General features: G+C 38.5%; 1 protein-coding gene across 2 annotated transcripts in view; it reads right to left on the bottom strand.

Annotated features, from left to right (window-relative positions):
- Positions 1 to 24,228, bottom strand: part of LOC306854089 (cell adhesion molecule DSCAM-like) — a gene marked incomplete at its 3' end in the record, with an annotated part of 148,811 nt that overhangs the window by 15,545 nt on the left and 109,038 nt on the right. For both annotated transcript variants that reach the window (XM_079391900.1, XM_079391901.1), the window contains exons 9-20: positions 23,136 to 23,414; positions 22,260 to 22,379; positions 20,285 to 20,464; positions 6,627 to 6,823; positions 5,056 to 5,152; positions 4,814 to 4,942; positions 4,329 to 4,496; positions 4,111 to 4,181; positions 3,212 to 3,452; positions 2,797 to 2,943; positions 1,543 to 1,698; positions 712 to 845 (exon numbers count right to left, since the gene is read on the bottom strand). In XM_079391900.1, coding sequence (XP_079248026.1) covers positions 712 to 845; positions 1,543 to 1,698; positions 2,797 to 2,943; positions 3,212 to 3,452; positions 4,111 to 4,181; positions 4,329 to 4,496; positions 4,814 to 4,942; positions 5,056 to 5,152; positions 6,627 to 6,823; positions 20,285 to 20,464; positions 22,260 to 22,379; positions 23,136 to 23,414 — 1,919 coding nt within the window. The remainder of the gene's footprint in view (positions 1 to 711; positions 846 to 1,542; positions 1,699 to 2,796; positions 2,944 to 3,211; positions 3,453 to 4,110; positions 4,182 to 4,328; positions 4,497 to 4,813; positions 4,943 to 5,055; positions 5,153 to 6,626; positions 6,824 to 20,284; positions 20,465 to 22,259; positions 22,380 to 23,135; positions 23,415 to 24,228) is intronic.

Raw genomic sequence — 24,228 nt, 5'->3', positions numbered from 1 at the left:
GACCTTGAGTTCAGGTGTGTTTAATAAAGGCAAGAGGTAAACTCTGCTTGAAGGATTGGACACCACTTATTTAGGGCATTAACTTATCCAGAATTACTTTAAAAAGTGCTGTACAATGGAATAGGTTACTGCTTACGACAGACTGCAGAGGTGGGCAACTCTGGCTCCAACCCTAATCAAACACCCCTGAACAAGCTAATGAAGATTTTAAGAATTGTGTTTGATCAGGGTTGGGGCTAAACTCCGTAGGACAGAGGACCTTGAGGCCCAGAGTTGCTCAGCCTTTGCATACTGTGATTTATACTCTACTTTGCCTACTATTGAAGAAGAAGAAGCAGCAGCTCTATGCATTAAGCAATAATAAACATTGAAACTGCATTGGCAAATGTAGTAGGTCATTCAAGTATCTCAAACCCATAGCATTTTTGTAGGAGCTACATGGTAAAGTGTTCTCTTACTAGTTCAACTCTACATATTTCCAAACTCCTCCTAATTGCACATCAGAGTCAACTCATCAGCTTCAGATCAGATAAGGGAAACATCCAACATGTGTACTTATGTGGTGCCTCCAGTAACAAGGTCAGGGAAACACTGTCGTAATTCCTGAGAATTCAATTAAAGTTTTGTTCAGTTTTGGTGAATTTAAATAATTAAGTTTGGGGGGGCCATGTGGGGCTGTGCAAAGTCACAAAGAGCCGCAGATAAGCTCACCGTGGGGTATGGGTTGGAACAGAAGACGGTGTATTTCCGGATGATCCCATTGAGTTTGAGTGGAGGAAGCCAGGAAACAAACACCACTGAGCTTGTTGAAGCAGCTGCCTTAACTCCAGCCGGAGGGCCAGGAACTGGTTTTAGCAGGAGAAATAATAAAATTAGTTGAGGGGAAGCTCTAGAAAAGACACCTTGTATGCTACAAAGGAAGTGACCTGCAGCTGTTCTATTCTAACTTCATAGAAAGCGGAGATTTCCCAAACACTCCAATCACCACTCTCCCTTTGGACTGGTTTTGTCATCGGGTTCAGACATCTGTGCAATGAGCAAAGAAGTCAATCTACAAATGGCTTACTTAAGGCAGTATATCCCACTTGTCAACTTGAAACAGCTTGATTTTGCTCAGGACTCCTGGTGATGGTTTTTGTTGTTTCTGTATGAGTTCTGATTCACTTATTGATTAAGAATGGAAGATTGGTAATAAAGAAACTCTTTCTCTGACAGTGCTCTCCAATTCCCAGTCACTGATTGACAAAATAAGAGCAAGGACATAAAGTGGAGAACTGTAATAGAATGAAATAGTATGCAATTTTGGGACTGACTTTAGTGTGGGAATATGTACAATGTTTTATCAGAGTATACTGCAGAAGGTATTTGTCCATTTGCAGTTTCACTTAGAAAAAGTGTCATTTAAGTGTAGTTGAATTGCAGAAAACCCCATGGTGGGTATAGAATAACCATGGATAACATGGACTTGGGGCTGGTAACCGTTACGAAAAAGAAGTTTATTCAAGTGTGCTATTAGTATGCTTCTTTTTAAGTGAGTCTCACCGTCCTCTTTGGTGCGTGTGTAGATCTGCTCACTCCGGACTCCGTCTCCAGCTCGAGTGAAGGCCAGAACCTGGATACTGTAGTTGGTGTACTTCTCCAGCCGTTCCAACTCTAGTGAAGGCTTGGTGGTTGTGATGTTCCTGATCTCTCCCAGTTCTGCAACACACACAAAATGTTAACTGATCTGGGGGGAAAGCCTGAGATCTTTATTAGCTCAACTGTTTCTCCTAGATCAAAATAGAGATTTATGCTTACAGTAAATGATCCTTAGGAATTTCCCGTGTTTCTTTTAGAGTTTCAACAGTGTCTCAAAATGTTCTCAGAATTGCCAAGATACCAAAGATTTATATATTTGAGTTACCTTTCATTATCATTTGCATTGGACAATTAATTACATTTTGCATAGTCATCGGTCACGGTGTCCTGTATAATGCTACAATATACAAACTGTCGTGTCTCCATTTTTATTTTTATTTTCACCCTTGAATCTGTACATCAATACCTTATTGTAGTTCAATTATTAATGGCTCTGCAGTGCAGCCTGGAAAATGGCCACTGCTCTTTTTACTGGGTGCTCCCTGCTACTGAAATTCAGGTACTGCATGTGTACAGGGAATATGCATAATGTCCATAGTATATGGTATATTTTGTAAAAACAGTGTGCATAGTAATCATAGGCACATTCTTTTAACTGGCGCACCAAAGAAATGGTAACACCTTCATCCTAGAAATTACTCTGTACGTCACTTTGGATAAAAGCATTTGCTGGATAAGTGACTGTAAATCTAAATGTAGCCAATTTGACCATTAAGTACTGAGTTTCTATTGTAGATCTACTGCCCTCTGTTTTTTCACATTCTATCTCCTAAAACAAAGCCACCATGCCCTCTAGAGGTCTGAGGCAGAAATGCAATTGAATTGATATTGCATGTCCAAAATGTATCCCTTTATAATAATGTTCATGATTAAGCCATTAAAACATAGTATAGTCCCTGATAGGTCTATATTTCATATACATTAGAAGATGCATATATATCATATTTACCAAAAAAGCCCTTTTTTGTGTTTTTTGGAGATACACTGTAAAACAACATACATCTCAGAACTACTTTGGTGCATTATGTAAATACCAGAGTGTTTGAATTTGAAATGTACTATGGTATTACCACATGATGCCAGTCTGTGTGCTTCATAATTATGCATAAAAGTAAGAAAATCACTGCAGAAACTGAAAGGGTCATAACCCTGCCTGACCTCCATCAGGAAGGTTGGCCCAGTAGATGACCCGATATCCAAGCAGCATGCCGTTGAGCGCTTCTTTGGGCAGAGCAGACCAGGACAGGGAGATAGTCTCAGGGGTTGCAGCTGTTGTCACAACGTTCTCAGGTGGGCGACTGGGCACTGGCAACCAAAACAGGATAGTGTTTGTTAATAAACGTGATGTTATCTATCATGTAATCACAAAAGATGTATGTGCATTGCTATATCTTACAGATAAAATATAAAGCTAATAGGTGATAGTAATTCATTATATTATTATAAATAATAACATACATTAACATTAAGCTTCAGATTAAGTCTCTGGGGTTTGTTTTCATGCCACAAAGCATGTAAATGCATTAAGAAACACCACTAATATGAGAAATGTGGGAATCCTAAAGTGACTAACCGTCCTCTAGCGTGGTGATGGTGATTTCCTCCGAGGTGGGACCCATGCCTGCCCGATTGGCTGCTTGCACCCGCACCTCATACTGGGTGTACTTCTTCAGGTTATCCAGGGTGAGAGTTTCAATGTCCCCTGTGGTGTCCACATTGATGGTGTTGTATTGTGGGCTGCCCCCTGTCCCAAACTCCCGATAACACACTTGGTAGCTTCGGATCAAACCATTCTGCAAGTGTTTGAGAGGGGGCTGGAAAAAGAATAGATATTGTAACATCAGAAATTCTTTGAGTCTCAGAAACACAAAGACCTAAAACCACTTTTACCTTACACTTTTTAGATTTATTCAACAAACCGCGGAGGCAGTTTCAACATCCCATTCCTTACCATATTTCTATACTCTTTTCATTCACCAACAGAAAATATCATCATTTTTAGCATATATTTCCTCCATCTCATTTTTTTCTATCCTCATGTCCACTTAGTTGCTCTGTTAAATAATTAAATAAATAAATAAAAACCCACACACATCACAACAGAAGTGGCCTATTTCCTTGGAGCAAACAATTTAAATATTTTAATAACTCACAACCTATAAGTTAATTCACCCTCAAGAGAGTTAGACAATGTTACAGATCAAATGATACATACTGTAGTTTATTATTATTATTATTATTATTGATATATACCTCCATTGTCACCTCAATTAAAAAAAATAAATATATATATATATATATATATATATTTTAAAGAGGGGTAAACAATTTTCTGTAATAATTTATATTAAGTCACTACTGTTGATATACTGTAGCTTAAACCCAAAAATTCCTCAAAAATGCAGCATGATTTAGCCAGCACAAATACCAATTTTGCTTATTATAGCAACAGTTGTGGTTCCTCAGTTGTACCTTCCATGTGACTTTGATGCTTTGGGATGAGATTGCTTCCAGCTGCACGTCTTGAGGAGCGCCATCAGGTGCTGGATTGATCACATGCAGGAAAAACAGAGAAAATAATGGACTGAGCCACTAGGTGGCGACACAGATAACAAAATGTCCAATACTACAGAAAATGATAGAAAAACCTCACAAAGGCTCACACCATTTTCAATTGTAGGAATACTCACGTGCTTCATCTGTGGTGATGGTCAGCTCATTGCTTGGTCTGCTTTCGCCGATCTGGTTTTTGGCAAACATGCGGATGTTGTAGGTGGAAGCAGGGTGGAGTTCAATGATGGTGGCCTGATTCAGCTGAGGGGAGACGTCTTTGGTCATTTGAGATGAGGCCCATGAAGCTTAAAGAAATACAGAGGAATACAGAGTGATAATGCTATAAATCACAAGAGGCTATGTTATAGTCATTTTATCATAGGGTGTAGTAATATAAAAAGTACTATAAAACAAACCACTTAAAGTTTCCAATCATATAATTAAGCCAATGTTTGTTTTATATCTATTCATATTATTCATAAAAACAGATCGCTCCAGTCCAAGATACTGATCCCATCATACGACTGCATAACAACACTTACATATTACTCTATCAACAATACTTGTCTTCAAGAATATAAATAATAACAATAGATTGAGACAATAGATGGGGGGCTCATACATGATTTGTTTTTATAGTTGATGTCATATCCTGTAATGGGGCTGTTGCCATCGAAGCCCATTGTCCAGCGAAGTGCGATGGTTCGGTCCTTTACCTCTCTGATCTCCACCTCGGGAGGGTCAGGACGATCTTCGGAAAAATGTTGGGAGAGATTAGACAGTAAATAACATACTTTGTCATTAAAAATAAAATAATTATAATTGAATATAAAAGCAATAATTGCATCTCAAATTCAACTTTACCTTGTACTATCAACTGAATGATTCCTTTATCTTCACCATAAGAGTTAATAGCAATGCAAGAGAAAAAGCCAGAGTCTTCTCTGACGGTATGCAAGATCTGTGAAGAAACAAATGTACAAAATGTAATCATTTGACTAGCACATGAAGGCATTTTGGTACTTGCTATAGGATATTGGATATTGCTATGGGAGTTACATACACACAGCATCTATGAAGGCTTGTTTCATATCATGTTCAGATGAAGTAAATGTGGCACAAGCGTAAACATCCACCTGCATGCTATTCAAACCATAGTATCCCAGATTATGTGCTTGATTTCTCATCAATTTGCTGAAACAAATCTGAAAAAAAGAAATTCTGCACACTTACACATTCTGCATATTGTTACTAATGATTGAGTAATCTTTTGTGCAACGTTAAACAAAACAGTTGCACAGATCTGCAAAACTTTGAATAATACTTTCTGGAACTATCAAATGCCTGTCTAAGTGTTTACAGAGCTTTATAAGTATTTATATACTTTATATATTGAAATATATATTGTATATTGAAAAAAATCACCAAATTAGTGCTTCTTGCCTCTCTGTACTTTACATGGCTTGAGCTATTTTAAAAACAGCATAATACCACTACACTGTATTTAAAAAAAAATAGAAATTATTCTTAAGTTATAAATAAAACAAAGATTGTTGGAGTAAATTTGAAAAGAAAATACAAGTTCAGTCTATTTTTTTAAATTCTCAAATTTCCTGTTTAATTTCATGTTTATTGCTGTTTCTTTGTAATATTTGTGGAATACTAGCAACTTCTGAGTGAAAATTGTTTCAAAGTAAATCCTGCAAGACCCCCCACTGTACTTGAACTACACCTGTACACCATTTCTGTTGGCATGGATACCTGAAACATGCAGCTTGTAACAGACCATACTGTGCTAGGTACTTTATCCCACAATGCAATGCGTTTGACATGACCTTACACTTCTGGTATTATGAATTAACTGGAGGTAATATCAACCTGGATATAAAATCACTTTTTTGACTCATTATTTGACTGGACTGTGATTATAAATAAGAGTTTTTTTTTCTGAGATAATTTTATTGTTGAATTAAAAAAACAAACATATACAACATACACAAACAAACAGATTATGTGAACAATGCTTAAATTTGAATAGATTTTTGTTGCACACTGCATAGTTCATGTTCAAAAAACAAATGTGCACAAAGTACACATTATTTAATGTGTAGCATGTAGTACGCAGAACAGTGTGGCATATCGAGAGCACATTTTTCCATCCAATCAGTCGCTAATGAATAAACTCACGTCTTGCCTTGTATTGTTGTCTTATTGAATACCACTCGGAAATCTGTCACATTACCATAGTATAAATTAGTTGTAAGAGCAAGTTTTGTGTTGACAATAAGGACAAATATAAGTTTGTGCAAACAGTGGATGATTGTTGACAGGAAATGGTGTCGGTCACTGACAGCTAGTCCAGGGCAACCCTGAATATGTGTCTTGGAAATGAGGCGTGTGATTGCATTCTCAGAGTAGATAGTGTCTTTGCTCACCTGCAGGGTGGATATGACCTCATCTCCCACTTCCTTCACAGTAACCACATAGCGGCTCATGTCTGGGTTGATGATATGAGATTCCTTCTCCCAGCGAACCTTGATGGGCTTTTCACCGTGAGCAGTGCAGCTCATCTCAGTCATGTGACCCTGTTCTGCTCGTGTGGTGTTGGGGTAAGACGTGATCATGGCAGGAACTGAAGAGAAGGACACACAGAGAAAGACACATTCTGATGTTATACGGATGAAATAATATTTGACGTCAGTGTCGACCCAGCAACAGACTTTCACACGCTCAGCACAGAAATACAATGTTTAAATCAATGTTTAGTTGAATATTGTATACAATATATTACATACACTGTTTCTTAGGGAATGTATTATGAAAATACTAACTCATTTATTAATCAAATAAGTTTTAGGATTTTGAAAAAATGTAAAAGAAAGAAAAGAATTAATAAAATTCTGCATTATTTCTAAGTCACTATGGCTAGATGTAAATGTGTGATATTTAGCATGCAAAATCATTTCTATAAAATGTTTCCTTGCTTCCAGTGAATCACAAAATTCTGTCTTTGGAATATTTTCAAATCATGCTGGGATAATATGGATCATCATGTTTAGAAACTTGTGTAGTCTATGCCAGTTCAAAGATATTAAAGCAAAAATGATATGATATGATATGATATGATATATGATATGATTGATGTGATTTGGACAAGTTCTTAGGCTTTGTGAGATTTTCTGAAAACTGGTATGCTTAATAAATATAAATAAATGTAATTTATTTTACACATTTCATATACAAAACAGCATCTTTAAGCACAGACAGCTGACCTGCATTGTGCATTGTGAGGTCAGCGCAGACAGGTTGTATTATTTGGCCACCTCACCACAAAACAAAACAGTATATAGGGTCACAGTAGAATGTCAACATGTAGATCTGGAGCACACACCCTTAAAATGTCTGGACATGTGATAAACCTTGTGGACACCTAATTTGGTCTACAATTATCATTACACTACACATCTGCAAACTGAGCAGTTCACTGGCGAGAAGTTCAAAGAGCAAGCGCAGACATGAAAAGAGGCACAAGACCATGCTCAGGCCTGTCTCACCCCTCCACTGTCTGAAACCTTGTTACCCTCAAGCAGTGTGAGGGATCTGTCTCTCTCTCGCTCTTTCCTGGCAGACATGGCTTTGATTAAATGATGAGCACACTTCGATTATTCATATAGATTCTTCTGCTTGTTTCGCTCAGCAATACTAGCACCGGTGAAGCAGGACTGTGAAACTCTCCAAATCATCATGCACTAGGGTTGGGCTCTATATCCTGCAGTATATACCTTGTGTTGGTAAGTTTGTATCAGTTGGATATCAGGACCTATTTTTGTTATTTATACTTTATGTAGAAATGTGGAAAATATACAGGAAGACATGTCACCCCCCCCCCCCCCCCCCCCACACACACACACACACAAGATCACTAGGAAGAACTTGCTGTAAAAGGGTGTAACGAAAAGTTCAACTTGGTTCTATTTTGCATGTTTCTTAAAATAGATAGATAGATAAATATATAAATAATCTCAAAATTTTCAAAAGCCAATCAATTTAAATGAAAAGTTGAAAATTAATTTTAAAAATCTATTTATTTAGTACAGGATGTACTGCTTTTGCTTTGATGGCAATAGTAATATTTTTTATTCATTTTGCATTATCATTCCTTTGATTTATATGTTTTTCCAAAAACCGAAAACCTTTGGTTTATTTGGAAATTTAAAAGATTCAAAGCAATCAGAATTGTCCGATTTATAATAAGTCTTTTGATTTTGGATTGTGTCCATTAAATTCCAATTAAAAATAATTCATAATCAAACGAGATAATTCAATTTCTTTTGCGCTTCAAGTACATTTATTATTATTTTCAAAAAACATGCATTTACCAAAGAGGGTCCCAAGCCCCTTAGATGTTAAATATTTACTTGTACCCATGATATTTTGAGTTAATATTTGAATAATTTTAAAGAAACATTTGCATGTTATTGGTTCTCTGACATTAGTTTATGGTCATGCAACTGAACAGACAGAATATTTAATCTTTTTTTTAAAGTAAATGTTTATTTTTTTAATGATTTATATAAAGACCTGCACGTATATAGTCCTAATGATTATATGATATTATTGTTTCAACTCTAATCATAAAATGAACAACATTATACATATGGAATTAATTTGCAGCATTTTATTTGATAATTACACTACACTATATCACTATTTTCGTTTTAATTCAATAAATTGTGCAGCCACTTTTATTTTAATTTTACATTTGATTTAATTGTTAGCTTTTTATCAACTCATGGACCTCCTGCAGTTCTTTCACAAACACCCAATTGAGCATTTTTTGATTGAATTTGCAGCAGAAATATTGTGATGTTGACTGTAATAAGTAGTCATACTGTGATATGTGATTTTGTACAGTCCACCCACAGCATTAACAGTTGAAGAACAGACAGACAGACAGACAGAGACAGGGAGCAAAAGAAAAAGGGGCACGCCAGCCCGATCTGATGGCAATTCGTACATATTTTACAAGGTGGCTAATTCGTACGAATTTGTACGAATGACCTACACCTAGCCCCGCCCCTAAACCTTATCGTCACTGGGGTTTAGACAAATCGTACTAAATCGTACGAGTGAGGTCGTATGAATTCGTATGAATTAGCCACCTCGTAAAATATGTACGGATTGCCGTGAGATAGCATTGGGCACACACATGCAGTCTCTCCGTGCCCGGCCTCTTGGTGTGAAGTGGTGGAAGTTGATATGATGGAGAGTGTCAGAGTCAGGCCTGTGAGCGTTTAACTCTCATCTCTTATTCACTCACAAGCTCCACGCAGCTGCACCATACGAGAGAACGCTGATTTATTTTGCATGGCAACTATGAATTTTAAGTAAGCTGTATAAAAAAATAAAAAATAAATAAAAATATCTCTCCGCCTTCTCTAAGTGTTATTGCTCTTTAGCGATTAGAGGGTGCTCTCTGAAGATCTGATGCGAGGTTGAGACCTGCACTGAAGCAAGATCCGGAAGATATGGAAAGACTCATTTTTATTTTAACTACAGACAGTCCACTTTTTCAGCAGCCTTATTTAATTAGGCATTTTTTTCCCCATTAGTTTCTCTACATACAAACAAACCAGCTTTGAGATTAATTCAACTTTGGCTTGAAAATGAAAAAAAAAAAAGAAGAAAAAAAGTGTAATTGTGAAAGTGACATTATCAAGTGTTCATTATTAACTATCGACTAATAAGGCCTGTTCATAACAGGAATTATAACTATAAAGATAAATACTATAATGTTAGTGTCCATGCCAGTGCACAATAATATTCTGTTTATTATGAGCATGTCCTTATAATAAATGCTATGAAATTCTCAAGCTCTTTAAAGCAGGCTAGATTCTGAACGGTTGTTATCCTTCATTAGCTGGGAATAATGGTTTGAAAGTGATTCCAAATATATTGTTCTGTTATGACACATTACATTAAATATGATTTTTAAAACTATATTTTTATTGGTACAAATTTTTGTTTGAATGAGCCTATAGTTAACTGCTATCTGCTAACTTTCCATGGTAACAGAGCCCTTTCTGATTGGTGGAATTCTCTTTAAGATTATGGGTAGTGTTAATTCTGCTATTAAATCAGCTTTTTAAATGAATTATTTGAAATAAAACTGAAAAGACAAAGAAGTGTGGCTTTTACAGAAGTATACAACAACACCTAAAAATCTCAGTGGGTCTGTATTGTAAAGTTTATATACATTATTACAAAAAAAAAACAATTTCTCTAGGGAAGGACTTAAAGAATCTCACTGATGCAGTTTTTTCACTAGTGCATCTCATATGATTTTGCAGAAGATGTTGATATTGAATCCATTGTGGGGGGGGGAATTCACAATATGGTGAGTCCTCGGTTCTTAGAAATGCTCCTTAGCACAGATCCAAAAGAGTGTGTATAATCTCGTTTAAAGTCTTGCAGTCAGCACGAGAGGGGCTTCAGGCAAGAGGGGCTCTAAATGGTATTCCCATAACAGCTTAGTTGATGTATATTTTTAATATCCAACAATATTACAGGCTCCTGTAATAAAGAGAGAAGAGGGAGCGCTGATGGCAGCTATAACAGCACATCAAACAGAATCTCCCTTTATTCATTCCAGCAGCCATAGAACAGCACCTAAATATTATTAAACAAACCAGGGAAAGCCACAGGGAGGACAGGAGAGAGTTTGATATTCACAACATGTGTGAGGAAATGTTGTCTTTCACAAGCAACATGAATGTGTTTTACAGCTATTCTATGAAATAAGACTTACAGTTTTGAAAAGTGACATTATATTAAATATCTGTAAAATTCTTTAAAATGGTAAACACTGTGATAAAGGAATGAGGTTAGCAGTTGGACAGTTACACAAGGTTTTTGCATACAGAATTTAATGCTGATGTTTATATAAATATCCTTTCAATAATTATTCACTGTTATCATATCGTTTAGCCTACTCTGATGAATAATGCTAGCAGTCATAGGTCTCTATTATTAGAGTATGCATTAATTGATAAAATGAATATACACTGAGTGCATTAATATAGTTAGTGTATTAATACATGTCACAAGTCACTTTGGATGAAAGCACCCACTAAGTGTGAATTAATAAATAAATGTAATTATTAGAAAAATTATTTAATGCTAATATTTCCAGAAATATACCCAAAGTTCTGTCGTGAAACTATAGATGGCGCAGTCCAATAGGTGTAACTCAGATTAAATGATATCAGTATAACTGTTACGGTGCTGTGCGGAACAACGAACACACGGACAAGCATAAACAATTACCTTCTCTTTTAATCAGAGATCCAGGAGCAGATACAGACACAGGAGTGCACACACATCATAGTAGAAACAATAACCGACAGTGAGACTAACAAACACAGGAACTTATAAAGGGGCAGATAATTGGGAAGGACAGGTGTACACAATGACTAATTAAACTGAACTAGGACACAGGGGAAAACAGAAAACCCGACATGGAACAGTCACAAAAAACCCAACATGTAACATATCGCCCCCTCCCGGCAAGGCGTGGCCTCACGCCGTAACGTAACAACTGAGGGGGGCGGGTGGGGGCTCTGGAGGAGGATGTGGAACAGGAGGGTGGCAGAGAAAAGACATGGAGTCCAAACAATAAGTCCATGGGGGAGTGGAGGGTGGGAGAAGCCAAGGGGGAGCCAGGAACAGGAGGAGCCAGATGACGACCCAGGCCACAGTCAGGATGGTGGCCCACGGGGGAGTCGACGGAGGGAGGAGCCATGGTGGAGGAGTGACCGCCGACTCCATGGGGCCGACCCACGGCGGCGGAGCAGGTGGAGGTGGAGCCCGAGGTGGAGACGGAGAGCCGAAGAGCCAGGGTGACGCCGAAGATCCGGAGGTCCAAGGCGGAGCAGATGTCTTCGGCGACCTCGGCGCAGGCGGAGATCCGGAAGGCCGCGGCGGAGCCGGAGCGACAGAGGACATAGGTGGAGCAGGAGGGAAGGAGGAGCCCAACGGAGCCGGAGGGACGAAGGGACGGGGCGCAGCCCAAGGAGAGTAGTCCTGAGGTGCAGGTAGGGGAACGACTGACCAATGCGGAGCCGGAAGGACGAGGGAGCCCGGTGGAGCTGGTGGACAGACGGGATCCGGTGGAGCCGAGGGAGCTTGAAGGCATGGTGGAGCCGCAGGGTCGCCGGACTGAGGCGGAGTCTGGGTCTCGGAGGCTGAGGGCGGAGACGAGGGATCCTCCAGACTCAACGCCAACAGAGCTGGAGGTCGGCAGACCAGCGGCGAGCCCACGCCACAGATGGTATGCTGAGGGTGAGCAGAGGGGCTGACGAACTCAGGCGATGAGGGTGTTGGAGTAGGGACCAGGTCAATGAGAGGCGGTGGGAGAGGGAGGTTAGGTGGGATAACTTCCCAGAAATCTAACATAGGAGCTGGCTTAAGGATGATTGTGTCAGTGTGAAAGTCAATGAGGTTACCCAGGTCCAGTTCATGCTCACCCTCAGCGGTGGCGCCGTGGGCGGGGCGCTCCATAGCCCCCGCGATCTCCACAACTTTCTCCACCGTCGGATGCACTGCCGGCTCTCGCACCTGGTCAGACGTTTGGGGCTCGGGCTCCGGGACGATCGGCAGCTCTGTCGCTCCTGATGGCGATGGCTCAACGACCGCGGCAGGCTCTGGCTCTCCGTCTGCGGTGGGCTCGGGCAGCTCCGCGCTGCGGGGTGGTAGTGGACTGGGCGCTGGGTCCCGAGTGGGGCTGGTGTCATTCTCTGCGAGGTCCACGGTGAGTTGCGATTTGCAGGACACCAGCACCCACTCGATAAAGGCGGCGAGGCTCTCTCGAGGACCGTCCCCGGACAACTGCCTACGTGTGGTGATGTTAAGTCCAGCTTTGTAGAACGTGCAGAGGCAGTAGTCCGGGAAGTGTGTTAAGTTGGCCAGGAACAAAAAATCCTCGGTGTGGTCCTCGAGAGAGCGGTCCCCCTGCTCCAGCAGGATGACGAGGACAGCGGGATCCATAATAAAAAAGAAAAAACTTGGCAAAAACCGGGAAAATAAAACGGGGGAAAAACGCCGCAAACTTGCTGTTTTGGTCGGTTATTCTGTTACGGTGCTGTGCGGAACAACGAACACACGACAAGCATAAACAATTACCTTCTCTTTTAATCAGAGATCCAGGAGCAGCTACAGACACAGGAGTGCACACACATCATAGTAGAAACAATAACCGACAGTGAGACTAACAAACACAGGAACTTATAAAGGGGCAGATAATTGGGAAGGACAGGTGTACACAATGACTAATTAAACTGAACTAGGACACAGGGGAAAACAGAAAACCCGACATGGAACAGTCACAAAAAACCCAACATGTAACAATAACGTGGCGCAGCTGATTTGTTCCTTTTGTATCAGCAGCCAATGAGCTTGCTGCTCAACATTCGAATACTTGGCTTAGGCCTGCCCCCTAATAGACGACTAACCATTAATTGACGAGAAGATATTCTCGCATAGACAGACCTTCAGACTGACGGCTGAAGGTCTGGGAACTTTGGCCGCTTTTAATAGCCAAGGACCAGCCAAGAAGCCATATGACTGACAGGTAAAGCAACCAATCACATTTCGTTTTCGTTTTGTGCCGTTTTTGAAAAATTTCACATACTTTTGAAAAACACGATGGCTTTCTTCTTTCGTGAGGGGGTTTGACGCCACGGCATTTTTGTTAAAAAACGCGACACACACGTCTCCCGGAAATCCTGTATAATCTAACCAATCTGATGAAGACTTCAAAACTACTGAAGTGTTTCCACATAAGTGTGCCATATGCATCAGACGTTTAGCCAACGATCCGTGGGTGTGACGTGTGAGGCTGAGACTAATCAGAAGAGGCTTGATCGACCAAAATTTTATTAGCCGCTTAGTCGCAGAAAAAAAAAATCCACAGGCGAAGTCACACAGTCCATGACGGACAGATCGTTAACGGTCTGTCTTTGTGGAAATACAGTACTCGGGCAGGACATCCATCTTTGCCTATAATAATAATAATAATAATAATAATAATATAGAACAGTGTTTTCTTTACCCAAAAAGAAAGAAAAATAAAATACAGAAAGAGATGGTATCTTAACCCGCTGCGCTTAGTCACAGCCAATACAGCATCATCTTTTCTAGATTTTTTAATTTCTAAATGTAGGCTACTAAACAAATCTATTAATGCTTTAAAAGACATTAAAGTATTTTTGAAAGATATTTAAAAATGTTTGCTGCAAATTGTAAAAAAAAAAAAAAAAACGCTACTTGTATAAAATTGCGTTTTGAGGAAAAAAAACCGAAGGCTAAGCCACGTCACATTTTATTAGGCTATTATTCAGAAATGATGTAGGCTAAAATGCCGGTAAATCAAAAATGTTTACAAACATTATAAACACAGTTATTAGTTTCTCTCCACAACAAATCCTCTAAATTTAAGGATAGGCTACAAAAACGTAATTCCAAAAACAAATTAAAGGTGAAACTGATGCCTACCTCTCTCACTCGGCACGAATCCAAATGTTTCCATATTCTCGACGTATACTAAAATATTATTTATTGGCTTTTACTTTCATCGACGTAAAACATAATCCTTCACATTGGCAATAACAGCAACAGATTGGACAGCGGAGCACTGTAACTTTTTACACGTTCCTTTAACTGTATTTTATTTTGATAATGAACTGGCTGCAATGTCGCAAAAATATGTGTCTTTGTGCGCGAGGCGCCAGCACTGGTTGCTTATACAGATGCAAGACATCTTTCAAAACTGTCAAGCTATTGCAAAACAAATAAAACTAAAACAGAACTGTAAAGCTTTTGCAAAATAAAGAAAACTACTTTCTGCCGTCTCGTTTCCTTTCCGAGAACGTTGGAATGTGTCACAATGAACCGTAGGCCTAACTCAGCATATTTAGTCTTTCTTTCGTTTTGTTAATCTGTTAATGATTTATGTGAAATATATTTAGTGTATAGGCATATATATTCCTTTTTATGTAAGCCTATAGTTTTATTGTGTTTTCTGTGTTCACAGAAGCGCCGCAGGTGCATAAGATCTGTTGAATCCATCTTACACTGTCATCCGATAAAATCTAACGCTAACGTTCTGACGATTTGTGCTACCCTGTCAGATTTTGCTACCTCCCATTAAAACAGATGGTAGCAGAATTAATTGCCATTGCGACTAGAGTTCACAGCGGAGCGCGTGGGCATTTCACTCGCTGGATGCGTCAGCATCACATTTGCATAGTGAAATGACATACTGCCAAGTATGGTGACCCATACTCGGAATTCGTGCTCTGCATTTAACCCATCCAACGTGCACACACACAGCAGTGAACACACACACACCGTGAACACACACCCGGAGCAGTTGGGGGTTCGGTTCCTTGCTCAAGGGCACCTCAGTCGTGGTATTGAGGGTGGAGAGAGCGCTGGACATTCACTCCCCCCACCTACAATCCCTGCCGTCCTGAGACTCGAACCCGCAACCTTTGGATTACGAGTCCAACTCTCTATCCATTAGGCCACGACTTCCCCCAAGTAGTCTGTACTACTTGAATTCCTGATTGGTTGACAGCATATTTCAAATATTAAATGGAACGATAAAATAACGTTATTAACTGGTTAATGGCAATTTCAAATTTTTGATTCTGTTCGGAACTATAAAATTTGATTTCGTTTCTGTTTCCGGTTCTGTTCCAGTCAAAATTTCTTTCGTTTCCGGTTTTCGTTCCTTGAACAGGTTCAGAGCCCTGAAGAGTAATACAGCTTTCGAATCTTTTAAGACTCTACGTTTATTTGTGTGCACTCTCAATAACAAAAAAACATTGCGCTTTTGTAAAATAATGAAAGTAAAGAGGATGCGTTTTCTGTCGTCTTGATCTCTGTGAACTTGAGCGCGAAACTCCGAAACTCTGTGCATGCTTGCCCTACAGTTATCTACAGAGAGTGAAATGTCTACTTTCAAATTAACCAATTCAAATGAAAAATTATTTAAAAATTATGTAATCCATATGAAACATGCATACAGGAGCATCCACTACTGCGGAGATGACAAGTTGATGTCACCGAAAACAAACAAAGCACTAGTTTATCAATAAATTATTAAAATCCGATCCGATCCGATCCGATTCCGATTCTGGGAGTCACGAGCCGTCTTGATCTACCCCCCCCCCTCCCTTATTAATTAATTAGTTTACCGACTTGAGAACTTTAAAATCGTTACATTTACATATCCTTACATAAGTAATTAAGTACTTTAATTAAAAAATAACATACAACAGTTGTATGTTAAGAATTTTAAACTAATATGACTTCAAAACATACAAGCAAGTAGCAAATAATAAAGAGGAGCATAGAAACATATAACAAACAACAAACAAAGAGTGCTTTCAGTATTTAAGATTATCTGAACGTTTTCCATTCAAGAACTGTGAGTGATTTTTCTTACTGTTGTTTTTTTACTATGACATCATAGACAGCGGGAGATCTATTAAGCAGCATTCATGCACGGATCTCTTTTGAAATATAAGAAGTAATGTGGTTTGTCCTGTCCGTTCAATCCCTTAAAACATAACTGGCTGTGTTTACATTAACTTTGCGTCATAAAACCATTTTGAGACGCAAGTACATTAAAACACTTACACGGAGTTGCGAGCAGTCTACACAAACAAAGCGCGCGTCAGAATTTGAAATTGAAAGCAGCCTTCTGTTAGTGAGGTTCATATTTTAAATGTACAAGTCCACTGCATTTCAAACCACATAAATGATGACTTCGTAGAGCATTTGTAAGAAAAATACAGATGGGCGAGACCACACACTTCAAGTGTAACATCAAACAAAGCGCGCTTCTCTCACAGCGCATCCTGTGCAATGAAGCCCGTGAATGCCGTTGTAATTATTTTACGGAAGGTTCGAGTGGTGTATGTGTGTGAGGAATTGGAAGCAAGCAGAATACGGGTGTTTCTAAAGCAAACTCAGCGTCATCGCACATCTGGTTAAAAACTAAGCTCAGAATCGATTCTGAAATTCTCAAAATCGATCCAGAATCGTTGGAGAGAGAATCTCAATGCATCGATTGATCGATTTTTTTCTCCCACCCCTACTTCAAATGAACGACTACTAGTCGACCAGAACAATCTTTAGTTGAGGGCAGCTAACTTGGCTAGTGTTTGCTGTAACAGTTGCAGCGTGCTTCAAAAACCCTCCTCCTTCCCCAGCTCCACCTTTATAGATCTGCTATGGGGTGATTCATGGATGCTATGTGGGTGGTACTTCATACTGTATGTTATATGTGCAGCAGAAGTATTTCTTACATGCTCACAGCAGCATGCTGTGGATGTATTGGCAGTAGCAATTTGGTACTTGCTTTGCCGCAGCAGCAGCATAACACAACTATTCCGCCAAGACCAAATGCATTAACATTGTCATGTACATTACCTTACTATACCCTCAGAGAGTTGTCATGACAGAACTAATTTTCACGATAATCGTTTACTGTTAAAAAAATCAGGTAACAGGGTAGAAATTTTAAGCTTCCTCCCTGTTGATAAACATAACATTAATTTATTACTGTTCAAAAATCCATGATTTTCAGAAATGTAGTTATTTTTGTGCGTGTGATCTACTAAAACCTGGGTCAAAAATTGTTCAGCTACTGTCTTGAAAGGAAAGCATCACATTTAAACAAGAAAGTAATCAAGGCAAGCATGCAAATAATATTTCTCACTCTTTCTACAGACACGCACACACAAACAAAAGATGAGTCAGAGCGTGGCGCATATGTAGCCTTTAATGGTCTTTATTGTCAGTTCAATGAAGCATATAAGTGGAGTTTAGAGACGCACACGGGTTAAAAAGCATGAAAGATGATCGTCTGATGGAGATTCAGAGACTCATTATAGTGGCTGAACAGTCAATGACCTTGGAGTCAAAAAAAGTAAATATTTCTATTTCTATACAGTGTGTAAAACTGTAATCACACATCATTTGAATTCTTTCAGTATGCGCACAGCAACTGAGCCTTAAAATATTCTTGGCAATTTCGACCAGTATTTACGGCTGGGTGTGAATTAACTATGATAACTCTATTTGTGTTTTCCACTTTGATGGCCATGTTGAATATGATTAGTGTGTATGGCGTATCATGCCATATTAATACAGAGGCTGCAGCAGCAACTCTGGGTGTATATAATCCATTTCAGCCCTCATTTTATCACCAGTACAGGGGCATCCTGGGAAACTAGGCCACCTCGTCACATTGCCACGCCTGAGTGGGCCATCTACCCCCTTTTCTCTCACAAACACACACACTCATTGCCTTCTCTGTGCTGGCCAGTGGAGTGAGGTGTATTCTCTGGATTGGGAGGGGCAGCACGAGTGTGTGTGTGTGTGTGTGTGTGTGTGTTTGGTGGAGTGCAGCAGGCTGCCATGCTGAAACAATTCCCCCTTTTTCTTGCACAATTGGTCACAGTCTGAGCATGTGCGTTCTCCGATACTGAAGGCGAGGGAGCACCATCAGACCCGCATAAGGAGAAAGATGATGATATAAATGAAAACAAGAAGCAAAACACTTTTCTATCAAGCTTAATGACTGTTAATTGAAAATCACTATGTCTGTCTATATTTTTAAAATACACAATAATCCTACACTGAAAAAAAAAATCATAAGACAACATTCTTTACAAAATGACAAAATAGAATAGTGCACAATAAAGAAGTGAAAAGCAGAACAGAAAAAGAATACAAGGTGTATTAAATGTATTTATCTTAGTAGCTGTGTGAGAAAAATGTACAAAAGTGTAAATCATAGTTCATGAAAATCTTGACATCCCCTCTAGCTCTCTTTGGTGCATTTATGAGAGTCCATGAAAGAAGCAAGATTATCTGAATCATGAATCATATTCTTTTGAGTCTGCTCTTTTGAATGAATCAACTGATCGAATAAAAAAATTGGACTAAAACATCTGACTTACTCACGCACTTGTCTCACTGGAGTAGAGGAAATGATGACCAAAATAATATTTTCAGTATTTGTTAATTTTTATGGATATTTTTACTGAAAAAAAAGAGAAACTGAGAGAAATTATATTTGACTGAAGGCTGAAATAATGCAGAATAAATAGCACTAGTCCATCTAAATACTATATGCATTAGGGGAATATCAGAATATTGTTTTTATTATGACCATACACTGCCCTTGAAATTCTGGGTAATTTAAACTAATTTTTGACCATTCCATCTATAAAATACTCTTTTCTTTTAAAGAGACAGAGCACAAATAAAATTAAATAAATTCTGGTGCTCCCCAAGGCTTTGTCTTGGGCTGCTCACATGATGCAAAATGCAAAACACAAGAGATGATGGACACACCCTTTTATGGAGGAAGCTTGACACACCCTGTCTCCAATCATTTTTACTCTAAGGAAAAATACAGTCTTCATTTAATTTTAAATTTTCAGTAGTTAATTTTTGCTGATCTACTGTAAATGGGTAGTGATGTTTAGTCAAAAAGAAAGTGACAATGCGAACAGGCTATTGGTGGCACTGCTCTGTTGGTTTGGTCTTCTCCTCATGCCAGAGTGGGCAAAATGCTGTGTAGTGGGTTTAATGGAGGGAATGTAAGTCTCTGCCTGCTCAACAAATAAACAGTTCACCAAAGAGCACAATACCGTATACACAGCAGTCAACAGGGCAGAAGACCCTCAGGCCCAGACACACACTCAGTCACACACAGACACACACAGACACATACAGACACACACACACACACACACACACACAGACACACACACACATACACACACACAGAGACACACACACACACACACACACACACACACACGCACACTCCTTAGATAGAGTCGCACAGAGCAAACAAAGAGAACAAAAAACATTTAAATAGAATACATGTCTATTAATAGCAATCTGATCACATCACAATCAACATACAATGTCACTCATATATACGCACACTTTTACACACACACACACACACACACATACAATCAACACACTCCACTTGACAGGGTCTTACTTTTAACGGTGAGGTACATGCTCTTGCTGATATCGGCTCCCACATCATTGCTGACCTTGCACAGATAAAATCCAGCATCTTCCTCCAGGACGTGTTTTATGAGCAGAGAGCCCTTCTCCAGGAGCTGGATACGTGAGCCAGAATTCAAGGCGATGGGCTGGAACTGAGGTACGCCAGCACCTAAGACAGAAAACAGAATCAATGTAAGGTCTATATACACAATATATTTAGAAATTTTGCATATTTATATTTTTTATATGTAAACATTTGTTATGAATATATAATGTTTCATTTAATTTATTTAACAACTATGTAATTTAAAAAAGGCTACACTAAAACGTATTTCATTCGAGCATAACAAAACAAAAATGACTGCTTCATGAGGCAACATGGCTGCGATAGGTTTAACTGTAATCTTAAACATCTGATTATCCAATAGTATTACAACCTTTTGTATGATCAATATCAATTATGTTGTGTTTACATCTGATGATTTCTTTATTGGATTTAAAGATCTCTGAGGGGAATTGTTTTGTATCTGGTGTGTCTTGTCTGGATTAGGATTAGATGACACTGTGGGATTCAGTTATATGAAATAAACCGTAATAACACATGAGCAACTTAATCTGACAAAGATACAGCCTGCCTGGGCAACAAAATAAAGTAATCTTGACTGTCAAGGAAAAAAGGTACAGACTTTCAGGATATCCACCATAGTTTGCAATGTGGAAATAATATATTTTCTGTGAATGTGCGAGGCATCTGATTCATTAGCCACTATAGGTGCAGTAAACGGTAAAAGTATTTGTGCTACAAACCAGTGTGCTTATAATTAATGTATGACAATGCATTAAAACAATATAGCAAAAAAAAGCTGTTTGCAATATAACACACATTTTTTGCATAGCTCAAAATAACCGAAAGCAGATGACACCAGAAGCCTCGCGCATTTAGAAATGGACCTGCTCTTATGTTAAAAAGAAGGTGGATGCTGTACTGAACATTTCTAGATGTTGGAATACTGTACCTGATTATGAAGTGTTGAAAAACTTATATATGTAACATAAAGAACATTATAATTGAATCTCCATTCATTCAGAAAGCAAATATAAATTTATTTTCTGAATGTAGAAATTTGATTTCAAAGAATGTAACATCAACGTCAATCTAGAAAAAGCACTCCTTCACCCACAATGCCTCTCTAACAACATGGACTCCATCTTCCCCCCCCTTTTTTTTCATTCAAACTCTGTTTAACGTCACCCACCCAATGTGCAGCCCAGTTTTTTGTTGTGTATATGGATTTCCATTTGTGAGCTTTCATCTACAAAATTTGTAGTGAGGGCTTCAAACGCTCAGTCCCCTTCAGGAGGAATCGAGGTCGAGCGAGTCACCTGCTCCTGCTCTAATCCAGTAATCCATCTTCTTTGACCATGGCCTCAATGCAAACACACACCTGTGCCCAGCCCACCTGTCCAGATCACCCCTAAACCTGACTAAAGTTAGGCCCCCTTCATTATATGGTCCTACCTTAGGTTAATCGTAACTTTAAAAAAAACCTTGCCAATAGTATAATTCCAGCTTTAGAACAGCTGTATTGTTAATCACTCAAATAGCAGCTGCTCTATTTATATTGGTTCATATGCAGCTTTTCTGTTCATACACAGTGTATAAATAATAACAACAATAATAATAATAGCTGGGAATAGTTGGTGTTAATAAACTAAATATATGTGAAAGGAAAATCTGCTTATTACAATGCACAAAGGCTTATTTCTTATGCACTTCGTTCTCTGGATTTTGAGGAAAATTTTACCTGGATATGTTTTTGTGAGATTCACCAGTTTCTTTACAGAAATTCTTAATTGCAAGACTATTTCATATTGCTTACTGTCTTTTGTATTTTTGCCCATAGACACTGGTAATGTACAACAATAAATAATATACAATTACATATTTGCAAATACTAGCATACCTTTTGAGTGGTTCCATACTATAGTAGGGATTGGGTTTCCCTTTGCCGAACAATTCAGGATCACTGATTTCCCATATATGCCATCCTGGTCTCTTGGCTGTACCTCAAAATGTGGCGGAACTGAGCATAAAAAGAATATTGTTTTTTAAAAACACGTATAACATAAAAGCACTATTGAAAATGTATGTATTTATCCATAGGTTTAGAGACAGTTTAAAGAACAATAATTGAGAAATACGTTTTTACAAAACATAATATAAAATGGGAAATTATTATACACTGTAAAAAAAGGCAGTGAATTTAACGGTAAAATACTGTTAAAATGCTACAGTAAAAACCTGCTAAATGGTTAACGCTAATTTCTCCTACAATATACTGTGAAAAACTATATGTAATTTTACATTTTTGTTGAAATAACTATGTTTCTTCTTAGTTTGTTTTTAATCAGTTTTGCACGTTAGGTTTGTATGTTACATCAAGTGTTGTTAAATTAATGTTTGTTGCATTATTTCAGTTTCATATGTGTTCCCATGATGGTGTTTAGTGTTAGTGTGCACCTTCTATATATGTTAAAGTTCAAAAGCTGCTTGTTATGGGCTTTGGTCCATCATGTGACTTTCTCATCAGTGTATTACAAAGGTACAAAACAGGTTTAAGTACTTCAATAGGTTGATATATTAACATTATATCATTTAATTTTAAATTAAAGTTAAAACCGTTAAACCTAAAACATTACTACCGTATTTTCACGGTAAAATTCTGGCAACCACAGCTGTCGTTTTTTTTACCGTAAATTTTATAGTGTAGAGTGAAAACATTATTGGTAAAAATGTAAATTATAACATTATAATAAGAATAGCTAAATTTATCTCAAACCTTTAACGATAAGCTGTATGCTATGCTCGACGGCAGCAGCCTCATTACGGGCAATACAGGTGTAACTGCCGTTATGAATTTCCGACAGGTTTGAAATGCGCAATGAGCTGGTAAAGTCTATGTTGTCTATGGTGACACCCAGGCTGGCATTGATTGGTCGTCCATCTTTGTGCCAGGTTATAGACATCGGCAGGTCGCCGGATATGACCACGCAGGGAATGAAGACACGCTGACCGATGGAAGCGCTCTGAGAGTCGGAGTGTTGGATCAGAGGGGGCACTGAGAAAGAGACAAAGCAGTAACACAGATGCTCTTAGAAATGCACCACCAGATAAAATCACAATTATAATTTAAAATGTTAACATATTATTGCACAGCAAAAGTTTGATTTAGAGTGTGGCTATGACAGTACATTTATGTTCCTAGTCCCCTTATATCGAATACAGAGCAAGATTCATATAACCTTTGTCTAAATATGATGCAACTTTATGAAGAAACGCTATATGTAAAATGAGCGGTTGGTGTGTTGTAAGTGGTTGTGACAAACAGCTCAGAACACACTCAATATGGGCTGGTGGACAGAACATATGTGATCACACATGTACAATTATCTGTGATTTGTAATAATAAGGCTCCAGTCGGCCTTCATAACAAGCCATTACAGCTAAGAATCTAGAGATTTCACAGAGGACGAGGCATAATGTGAACTAATAAGAGAGAAACAGAGCAAAGAAAGACAAAATAAAGAAGACTATAAAAGGGCTCTTTCGTCTCCCAGTAAATTCGGCATAATGCGTTCCCCGGGGACTTTGCAAGCATGGTGCTAGTCAGCCTGTTGCGTTCGAGAATCAATGAGTTAAAATAACATTGAAATAAAGCAGCACTTCAGTGCTTATTTAATTCACAACAAAATGGGGATAATGGACTCCAGGGAATCCAGGGAATTTTAAGCATGAATGGAGCAAATTAGCTAACTCAATCACATCAGGGTTTTTTTTTCTGTCTTTGTGACTTTGAACTCACAAAAACAGATGTTTGCTTGCTTATTGCATAACAACGGTATCAAATATTTGCAGTAAAACTAGTATCTATT

The sequence above is a fragment of the Barbus barbus genome (genome assembly GCF_936440315.1).
Source record: "Barbus barbus genome assembly, chromosome: 34".
Lineage (NCBI taxonomy): Eukaryota > Metazoa > Chordata > Actinopteri > Cypriniformes > Cyprinidae > Barbus > Barbus barbus.
Note: the sequence above shows the minus strand (reverse complement) of the source record. Positions and strands in the feature narration are given on the sequence as shown.